The sequence below is a fragment of the Rhinatrema bivittatum genome, chromosome 12, assembly GCF_901001135.1.
Source record: "Rhinatrema bivittatum chromosome 12, aRhiBiv1.1, whole genome shotgun sequence".
Classification (NCBI taxonomy): domain Eukaryota; kingdom Metazoa; phylum Chordata; class Amphibia; order Gymnophiona; family Rhinatrematidae; genus Rhinatrema; species Rhinatrema bivittatum.
The window spans coordinates 5,563,506-5,574,767 of NC_042626.1; the positions used below are offsets into that span (position 1 = coordinate 5,563,506).

The following is an 11,262-nucleotide window of genomic DNA, read 5'->3' on the forward strand; positions in this document are numbered from 1 at the left end:
GTGAAACATTTGGGATTAAATAATAACCCCGTTTAAACGAACATTTTGCCCCCACATTAAAGAGCTTGAAGAGCTGCATCTGTTGTCTCTTTCCAGATCACTGGATTTCCTACACTGATGCCAATGAGAGAGAGAGAAATCCCCCAGAGATCCCAGCAGCTCCCCACATCATTAAAGACAAAAGTGGCTGGGGTGCAGGTTATTTAAATTGCCGGAGCCTGCACGGGCACCGCATGGAGCAGAAAGGCTTGAAGTGGCGACCAGCAGCAGGATTAGAAGAGGAAGGTGGCGACTGAGAGCTGGTGAGTGCTTGCAAGGGGGCACGGGGGGCACGGGGGCACTGCCTTCCCACTGCTGCAGGAGTCTCGATTCGGAATCCGGATGGCAGAGCTGCACCACGGCAATTCTGAGGATCCTTTCCTGAACCTGAGATGATCTGAGCGGGTTCTCAGCTGCTGCGATAACTCCCTTCCCATAGAAAGCATGCATGAGATCCCTAAGCAGTCTGAAGCCGTCAGCTACACACCTGACAAAAGCCCTGCCAGCCAACTCGGGAATAAGCAGCGCATCCAGTGTCCTCAGACAGGGCTGGCGGTTCCTGCAGCAGATTTATATCAGCCGTCTGTGTATGGACACCATGTCCTGCAGCAGATTTATATCAGCCGTCTGTGTATGGACACCATGTCCTGCAGCAGATTTATATCAGCCGCCTGTGTATGGACACCATGTCCTGCAGCAGATTTATATCAGCCGTCTGTGTATGGACACCATGTCCTGCAGCAGATTTATATCAGCCGCCTGTGTATGGACACCATGTCCTGCAGCAGATTTATATCAGCCGCCTGTGTATGGACACCATGTCCTGCAGCAGATTTATATCAGCCGTCTGTGTATGGACACCATGTCCTGCAGCAGATTTATATCAGCCGCCTGTGTATGGACACCATGTCCTGCAGCAGATTTATATCAGCCGCCTGTGTATGGACACCATGTCCTGCAGCAGATTTATATCAGCCGCCTGTGTATGGACACCATGTCCTGCAGCAGATTTATATCAGCCGTCTGTGTATGGACACCATGTCCTGCAGCAGATTTATATCAGCCGCCTGTGTATGGACACCATGTCCTGCAGCAGATTTATATCAGCCGCCTGTGTATGGACACCATGTCCTGCAGCAGATTTATATCAGCCGTCTGTGTATGGACACCATGTCCTGCAGCAGATTTATATCAGCCGCCTGTGTATGGACACCATGTCCTGCAGCAGATTTATATCAGCCGTCTGTGTATGGACACCATGTCCTGCAGCAGATTTATATCAGCCGTCTGTGTATGGACACCATGTCCTGCAGCAGATTTATATCAGCCGTCTGTGTATGGACACCATGTCCTGCAGCAGATTTATATCAGCCGCCTGTGTATGGACACCATGTCCTGCAGCAGATTTATATCAGCCGCCTGTGTATGGACACCATGTCCTGCAGCAGATTTATATCAGCCGCCTGTGTATGGACACCATGTCCTGCAGCAGATTTATATCAGCCGCCTGTGTATGGACACCATGTCCTGCAGCAGATTTATATCAGCCGCCTGTGTATGGACACCATGTCCTGCAGCAGATTTATATCAGCCGCCTGTGTATGGACACCATGTCCTGCAGCAGATTTATATCAGCCGCCTGTGTATGGACACCATGTCCTGCAGCAGATTTATATCAGCCGTCTGTGTATGGACACCATGTCCTGCAGCAGATTTATATCAGCCGTCTGTGTATGGACACCATGTCCTGCAGCAGATTTATATCAGCCGTCTGTGTATGGACACCATGTCCTGCAGCAGAGCTGGGAAGGGACTTGCACTTCTGGACCGGGAAGCTGGGAGAGGCAAAGAGGTCCCAGAGGCCGAGCCTGCACCCTACACAACATCTGGCTTTAAGAAACTTTCCCAGACTGCCCCTTTACCTGCACTCCCCTCGTTAAATTCTCATTTTCAGGCAAATGGTCCATGAAGCCCAGCATCCTGTCTGCCAGTTCCCCTCATGGGAAAGAAAATCCCTTCACACCCAGTTCCTCAGCACTAAAAGGTCCAAGTCTGTCTGGCTAAGACCTCTTACAGAGAAACTTGGGCAAATGTTTTTAAAGGCAGCTCTGCTACTACTGCCCACCTCCTCCAAACAACAAATTCCACAGCTTAATTCTGTGTTGGCTGCCAAAATACCTCCTTCAGTTTGCCAGCACTTACCTTCATGGCTGCCCCCTAGTCCTAGTGCTGTGAGATGGACGTGGGCACTGTTAGCTGAGTGGCAGGGCTTGGAGTGAGTTCAACTTGTGCCATTTCAGCCGTGATCTTGCTACACTAACATGGGCACAAGCACACACTTCAGTAATATTTGCAAACCAGAGTCGCTCAAGGCTTTGGGGGTTTATGAACCTCAATCAATAATTTGCTGCTCTTTTTCCATTGATTCCTCAACATTCCTCATCTCTCCTTTCTTTCTTCATCCCTCCATAAAGCCTTCCATTCCCCCTTCCATCCACCCACCCTCTCCTTTCTTCATCCCTCCCTTCATTCACCCATTCATTCCCTCCTTCCCACCATCTAACCCATCCATCACCCAAACAGCAGGACTAGACATGGAGGTAGCAGGGCTCAGTTTCTTCCTGATGGCAGTGCTGGGGATCTCAGGTAACCTGACCATCCTCATCAGCCTTCCAAAAGTTTATGAAAGTAGAAGTCATCCTCTCAGACCTGGCTGGTGCCAACATGTTCGCTTAGCTAACCCATGGCCTCCCACAGTCCTTCCATGTGGTGGCGTTAAGCTGTCTTTTTATTATTTTAAAAAAGGAGAATGTTTGTGCTAGTCAATCGGTCATCTATGCCCAAGGACATTCATTTCATAACTGAAGCCCACTGGAACTTGCACATCCAAACACACCTGGAACAAATTCATCTCTGAAGTCTGCAGAGATGAATTTGGTGAGGGAGAAGAGAGGGTGAGTGTCTGTATCGGGTGAGATACCCAATAATCTGCCCTCTTCTCCTCCGCTTAGTACTGCCGGGCAGAAGTTCAGCTTTGAATTACATCAGCTTCCCAAATTCCTCAGCCAGTAACAAAAGAGGCTTTACAATATTAAATCAGACAGAAACCTGATTTCCTGGTGTGAACCCATCAGTGGCTTCCTGGGACAGCCAAATGCTGCAGGGGGGTAACTGCCTGGTTGAGAGAATCTCGCTGGGACTTAAGGTGAGCTCGGTCTGGAAGCTGGTTTTATAAATATAAAGATCTAGTGCTCGTTTTGGCAGCACATATGCTAAATAAACAGATCCGCTTCCAAAATGATAAGGGAAGCAAATGAGATCCAACACTGAGGCTTTTTTCTTCCACATTGGGGGATTCTCAGTTTGACTTTCATAACGATGGTGAGAGAAAGTTTTGGGATTGGTGTATGGAACGGCACATTAACTGATGCCTTGTTGGGGATGCTGTGTGTCTGAGAGGGAGACAGAATTAATGCAGGGATGAAGCATTACCGTAAGTATTTTACACTGAATCTTAACATCACTTCAAAGTTTGATGCTGGTCCATGGACTGTGGAGAAGAAAAGCCTTCATATTTTTCTTTTCATTTGATTTTCAGAATCCACTCTTGATGATTCCTATTACAGCCCTGAAGTAATGCATCTCCGAGAGGCTTGGCACGTCCAGGCCCTTGCTGTACTGCACTTATGTAGGATGCTACCAACATGCTGTGTTCAGTGGGAAATTCCACTTTAGCCTACAAAGATCAGGAACCCAGGGACCCTTAATCACTCAGTCTGATGATGCATGGCTCCTGCTTCCTAATACTGGATCCATCACACATGGCCATCTAAGGCAGATCGGATGAATGTGGCCTCAGAAGCTTATATACAGCATCATCTCTAGAGAATTCTTACACTGGTCCCATACAAGGTATTTATTTATTTATTTATTCATTCATTCTATCCCACAATTTCCAAGCAATCATTTAATGTGGATTACTAAATATTTATTTATTTATTATTTATTTATTTTAAATATTTGTTGCCCACCCTTCCTACGTTCAGGGCAGGGTAGGGAAAGCATACATAATAAAATCAAATTAAAGCAAACAGATGACGTCAAGTCAAATCCGTTTATAAAATCCAATAAAGCCAACAAATAGACGTGTAAAACAATTAATATTTGAAATTTAAATTACAAATAAGACTGCTACAGTTTTCAACGTACAAGAGAAGCAATTCAGCTACTAGAACTCTGTCCTGGGGCAAAGAAAGCAATGGAACTTGAAGCCCTGCTGGTGGGACTTGTCTTTTCTCTGGTCACCATCCTGGGCTTTCTGGGTAATTCACTCATCATTGCCTTGCTGTCAGTGTGTGCGTTTCAGGAGATGAAGCTGGCACCTGCTGAAAGAATTCTGCTAATGCTGGCAATGGCCAACCTACTCTTTGTCCTCACCTTAGGCCTCCCGCTCACTACGTCCGCCTTTAAATATCGCTATCTGCTGACAGATAAGGCCTGTAGAGCTGATCTCTTCCTGGCCAGGGTCTCCAGAGCTATGACCATCTGCTTGACCAGCCTGCTGACATGCTATCAGGGCATCACCCTAGCCTCAGCCTCCTGGAAGTGGAGGTATGTCAAAAGCCACATTCAGACTCATCTGAACCCCCTTGTCTTTCTCCTCTTGTTGGTCTCACTGACATCCAGCATCAATGCAGCCCTGTTTCCCATTGCTGGGAAGAACTTCACTGATTTATATCACACATTCAATTTGGGCTATTGCCTGGCTGTCTATCCTGATCAGCTTTCCTTTCAGCTGGTGGGATTCATTACCTTCTTCCGAGACTTGGTGTTTGTCATACTCATGGCATTTGCCAGTGCCTATATACTGTGGCTACTGAACAGACACGAGAAGCAGGTCAAAGACCTAAAGAAGAGCACCAATATGGAGAGCCAGGCTGCCAAAACCGTGCTCACCTTAACTGTAGTGTATGTCATGATCATTGGGATTGACAACATTATGTGGTTCTACCAAATCACCATGTCTAAGCAGGTGGCTCTCATCTCCGACACACGACATTTTCTCTCCACCTGCTATCCTGCGGTCTTCCCTATGGTGGTCCTTGTCTTCAATCGGAAGCTCCGCCAGAAGCTCTCCTGATGTTCTGCCTGGCAGAAATGTGAAGACCTGCTGGAGCACCGTCACATTACAAATTAACTCTTGGTTATTGTAAGAACTTTCTACAAGCAGAATACTTCTTTGTAAAACATCAGTAATGCTTAATAAAGTTGCATGGGTGCTGTGTTAATCCACCTGAATGCACAGAAATCAAGATTGACAAATAAAAACAAAAAATGATCCCTTTACTTGGACTAACTTCATATATTTCTTGACTAGTGTTCGAGAGCTAAAACCCTCTTCTTCAGGTCAGCCTTTCTGGCTCCTGGTTACAACTGAATTATAACATTTAGCATATTCCTAATAGATAATCTTGTTTTATAGGATTTGCATTCATGAGAGTGAATATTTACAGCTGGGTTGACTCTTTTGATAAAAGCTGCATCCGGTGGTATCGCATCCCAACGAGAGAGCTGTGTCTATTCTTTGAACTATAAGGAGAATCTGTGACTGCATGGACACGTTGACGCTGTATTCTCTATATGAAATATTTCTGCAGGTCGTTGTATCTGCATATACTGGGCAGTCTTTGGTTTCAGGGCAATCATGGAGACCCAAAAATCCCTTCAGATTTGGTGGTGATCATAGGTGCCAGCTGTGTGGGTGCAATAGGTGCTTCAGCAGCCCCCATGTTCAGCAAACTCTTTCGATGTTTCAAGGAAGAGTAATTTGGATTGAGTTTAGCACCTCCTCCACTTGTTCTGAAAAGTTGGTTCTTGGGGTGGTGATAATTCACAGCCTTGGGACCCATGCTGGCAGGGAATGGTACTAAACAGTTGGGGCAGTATGGCATAGGCTGTAGGATGAGGTTAGTAATTCCAGCCAAGAAACCCTTGTGAGAGGAGACATAGTGCACTGATAAGGGTGAGCAGTGCTGTACTGATGGATTGGGTATTGATCCAGATGGATCTCTGATCCTTAAGAGCTCCTTGTAGCAAGGTGCCAGGGTCCAGGTCGTCCCATCAGATGGCTGCTCTGTGTATATTCTGGAGAGTTTCTATGGATCTGGTATCACAGAACAAATAAATCCATCAGTACCATTTATTTTTTTGTGACACAAATCCCCATTTGAAGAGCAAATTACAACTATTCAGACCTACTGCAGAAGGTTTTCTTGATCCAGCTCATGTGAATATTTCTGCTTTGTGTAGAATGTAATAGCCAGACCAAGCACTTACAAAATTACTAACATGCTACACCTTTCGTAGTGATTGCTATATAAGTTATTTCCTTTCATTAGCAGGAACGTTTCACAGACTGGGAGATTGCTATGGAAGGTTTTCCTACATAAAGGAACTCTTCCCAGTACAATACTAGGTTAGACCACCAGGGGTCCTGCTGATGCCAGTAAATAAATTATGGTTTATGGTTTATTTGGTTTTCTATACCTTCGCATCAGTGGGAACCTTCACAACGGTTTACAACCATTTAAAGGAAAGTACAATAATATATAGTAAAAGAATGATGACAGATATAATATATAAAGAAGTAAAACATTAGTAATAGTAGTTAATCTAAAATATAAAAATTACAGCAGACAAGGGGTTGGTATTATCTGGCCAGGAAATGCAGAGCATATAACACAGTATAGATAAGAGTCTATAGCACAGTACAGTCACTGTCCCAAATGATTTTCAATTCTGCAAAGATGTGCAAGCTTCTTTGCTATTCTGCAGTTTATTGTAGTTAATATTTCTTTACAATTACAACTGCTGATTGTTTGAAAACATAGAAACCCCAAATAAACATTTTTGCCAAAATTAAAGTATGAAAGCCAGTACTGCTTGAAGAGCTGCACCTGTTGTCTGCTTCCACATCACTGGATTTCCTACACTGATGCCAATGAGAGAGGGAGAGAGAGAGAGAGAGAGAGAGACATCCTCTAGAGATCCCAGCAGCTCCCTCAGCTCTCCGGGCACATTACCTGCATCATTAAAGACAAATGGGTTGGGTCCAGGTTATTTAAATTGCCAGAATAAACGAGATGTGGAGCATTCACTGCCACTGAAATGTAGGGTTACCACTGGCTTCAGGTTTTTAGGACAGGTTGATCCAGTCCTTGTTTTACCCCTTTAAATGCAATAGAGAAATCAGATACTTGTTCTGATTTCCCTATTGCATTCCCTAACAAAATCAAGATTATAAATACCTGCATGCAGTCGAGTAAAATGTGGAGCCAGTTGGCAACCCTAAAGTGCAGAAAAATTTAAAATATTACAGTGAAACATCTTGGGAGAGTCCGCGTCCTCTCATTGCGAGCTGGTGAGGTCCTGTCGTTCTTCAATATGTGGGTGTTTGTGCACACATGTGAGTGCATGTGTGTGTGTTTGTGCATATGTGTGACTGCACGTGTGTGGTTTTGTGCATGTGTGTGACTGCACGTTTGTGTGTTTGTGCACACATGTGAGTGCACGTGTGTGTGTGCACATGTGTGCACATGTATGTGTGTGTATGCATATACTGTAGGTTTGCATATGCGCACTTGTATTTTTCTGTCAGTATGTATTAATGGATATGCAAACATGTGTTTGCATTTCTATCATGTGTAGGCATGGGGGGGGGGGGGGGGGGGGGGAGAAGAGGAGTGTAAGTTCAAATCTACTTTTGGAAATGTAAAGGTGCAGCAGCTTATGGTTCCTTTTCACTTCCCTTTCCCTCTACCCTCTAGGCACCAGCCTCCTAAAGATATTCTAATTCTTTGCCTTAACCCAAAGCACCCCAGTTTTAAGGCAGCTCCATCAATGCCTTAGCGCATGTGGGCATTGTAAGCAGAGTGGCATGGCTTGAGGTGTTCAACGTGTTGCCTACACTAACGTGGGCTCCATGCACCCAGTTCAGTAATATTTGCACAGCGATGGTTGGACATAAAAACGGAGACACTCAAGGCTTCTGAGGTTTATACATAGCAACATAGTAATGATTGATGGCAGAAAAGGACCAAAAGGTCCATCCAGTCTGCCCTCAATCAATAATGTGGGATTCTTTCTCTCTCCCTAAAACTCTCCATTAATTCCTCATCCCTCCATGTGTCCACCTCTTGCTTCATCCAGCCATCAATTGTCTCCATCCCTCCATGCAGAAATGCAACCACCCAATCCTCTCTTCATCCACCCATTCATCCTCCCTTCATACATCTATTTCCTTCTCATCCCATCATCTATCCCTCCTTCCACCCATCAGCCAAACAGCAGGACTAGACATGGAGATCTATGCCATGGTACGGAAGTCAGTTTCTTCCTCATGACAATGCTGGGAATCTCAGGTAGCCTGACCATCCCCATCACCCTTCTGAGATTCCTATATAGGGCTTACAAGTTTATGAAAGCAGAAGTCAACCTGGCTGGGACCAACCTACTTGTCTGCCTAACTGCACGGCCTCTCACATTCCCTGCACTTGGTGGGCATGAGGGGAGCTCTTCATGTTCTGAGCCACTCGGGCCATGACCATCATGTCACCTGCCTCCTGAGCTGCTTCCAATGTGTCACCATGGCTCGGAGGTGGCTGCATTTAAAGAGATTCCTGCAGAAACAGTTAATGCTTGTGCTCCTGCTGGTTGATGTGTAGTAGTATGCCCAGCAGTGCCAGCCTTCCTCTGATGGCAATGCACAGCAGGAACATTACCAACCAACCTGAAATACGTTTTCAATTTAGGATACTGCATTGTCATGTACCCTAGTCAACTATCTGTTCAAGGCATGGGCTTTGGCATGTTTTCCTGGGACCTGCTGTGTGTGACTATGATGGCAGCGGTAAGTGGGCATATTTTACCGATGCTGTACTGAAACAGGAACTAGGTGCAGCCAGTTCGCACCTGCCAGCACAATAAGGACAGGCCTCCCACATGGTGGTCACTCTGGTCAGGATTTACATCACCCTCTTCAGCCTGGATTGCCTGTTCTGGTTTTACAGCTCATGCATTCACCAAATGGTATCCCTTTGTGTCCAAACAGGTCGATACAGTAAGGTCGAGGTAGAAACAGTGAGGTAGTGTCAGGCGCACCCTTCCTCCCCGCACGCACAGTTCTCTTCACTAACTCCCCGATACTCTCCTCTAATCGCATGCAAATGCATGCCGCGGCTTTAAAGCGTTAGGGAAGGGTTATGCCCGCGTAACCCATTTTACTGTATAGGCGCTTAATACAGGCGCGCATTCATTCATCCAGGCGGAGGAGCCGGTGGCGAAAGCAGCCGGCTCCTCCACCTGGATGAATGAATTCATTCACTGCCAGTGGGGGCTGCCTCGGCAGCCCCCACCGGCAGTGAATGAATGAATGTGCGCCTGTGCGACCCCTGCGATTCGGCGCTCAAGGCAGTCACATGCCGTGACGTCACGCCTTGAGCGCCGAATCGCAGGGGTCGCACAGGCGCGCATTCATTCACTGCCGGTGGGGGCTGCCTCCAGCCCCCACCGGCAGTGAATGAATGCGCGCCTGTGCGGACCCGGCCTGGATTTAACACGCGACCACCCGCCGCCCGCCGGCCGTCTCGAACTAACGCGTGTCCCCCCGCCGCCGCTGCCTGGAACAGGCGGCCCACCCCGCCCGCGTCCTAGATTTAACACGCGACCACCCGCCCGCCCAGCCGGCCGTCTCGAACTAACGCGTGTCCCCCCGCCGCCGCTGCCTGGAACAGGCGCCCACCCGCCCGCAGCCTAGATTTACACACGCGACCACCCGGCTCCCGCCGCCGCCGGCCGTCCTGCACCCACTGCGGCCCTCCGACAGGTATTTAAAAATTTTTATTTTTTCTTCTGACAGGTTTTATGTGTCCCACATCATTACCTTGTTCTCGATCATCTCTGTATCGCTTTTTTTAAATTGTGTTTTATTGTTTTGAGTGTCTTAAGCGGTGTCGATGGATTTGTTACTAGACTCACAGTCCTAACTCCTACTAGGGGTAGGCGGTAAACTAACACGTTACGGCCACGGCAAAACAGTGCGTTACTAATGAGAGAACCTGAGTGCCCGTTACGGTATCGGAGGGGAATAGCTAATTCCTTCATTATACAGCTAATTCGTTCATTTACATGCCGGGTGCGGGAAGGGTTACGCGTCTGTTTTAAGAAGCGCTAAGGACGCGCAAAACTGGAGACTGTATCGCTGGTTTGCCTTACGCGTCCGAATTGTGCGCAGCGAGCTCGTTACAGACGAGAAATCTTCAACTGAACTTTACTGTATCGAGCTGAAAGTTAGCTATTTCTTTGTCATGTGCCTCTCTTCTGCTGTCCCCTTGGGGGTGGTGGTGTTCAATAAGAAGATCAGAAACCATTCCATCTAAATTACTACTCACCATCCCAAACATCATTGCGAAGCCCTTAGCAGAGATCATCAACTGTTATGTTTGTGGACCCTTGGGCTGGTTGGAACAGAAGATGGAGTGCTGTAGTAGTCCACAGCGGATGTCCCAACCAGGAGGCGGTTCGGAAGCTTGATGCTGGCTGACGCTCTGGTCTATGGTGAAGTCATTTGCGACCAAGGACTAGACCCTCACTGGACGAATGGACGGTATTGGACTGTAGAGGAAGAAGACTCTTCGCCCTGGAGACCGGCACTCCTCCGGGAGGAGCCCTTAGGAGTCCAGCCGCTGGGACTTTAGGAGATTCACCCTGGAAGCCGAAGTCCCCCCAGGAAGAGCCCATAGGGACACGGCCGCTGGGACTTAGGCGACTTCCTGATGATGCGGATGCAGGCGCCTCCTGCAGGTCATGGTTCCGGACAGCTGGCGCCTCCAGCAGGTCGTAGGAAATCCAGAAGTCAGTCCAGGAGTCGGAGTCCAAGCATGGTCCACAGCTAGTCCAGAGGTCGATATCCAGAGAGCGGTCCGCAGCCAGTCCAGGGGTCGATATCCAGAGATCGGTACGCAGCCAGTCCAGGGTCGGAGCCAGAGAGTGATCCAAAGCCAGTCCAGGGGTCAGAGCGATCCAAAGCCAGTCCAGGGGTCAAGTCCAGAAGAATCCACAGCAAGGGAAGCAGGCAGAAGCGGGACGAAGACAACCAGGAACACAGCAAACACTGGACAAGTCCAGGAACCTTGTTGCAAGGCACTGGGGGATCCTAGAAGCAAG

The 11,262-nt window shown here is 47.6% G+C and overlaps 1 protein-coding gene across 1 annotated transcript; it reads left to right on the top strand.

Moving 5' to 3' along the window:
• The first annotated feature begins 4,297 nt into the window (after positions 1-4,297).
• Positions 4,298-5,179, top strand: LOC115074243 (olfactory receptor class A-like protein 1). Its single transcript, XM_029573539.1, has one exon. It carries the CDS (start codon positions 4,298-4,300, stop codon positions 5,177-5,179), a length of 882 nt encoding a protein of 293 aa, XP_029429399.1.
• Positions 5,180-11,262: the final 6,083 nt, after the last annotated feature.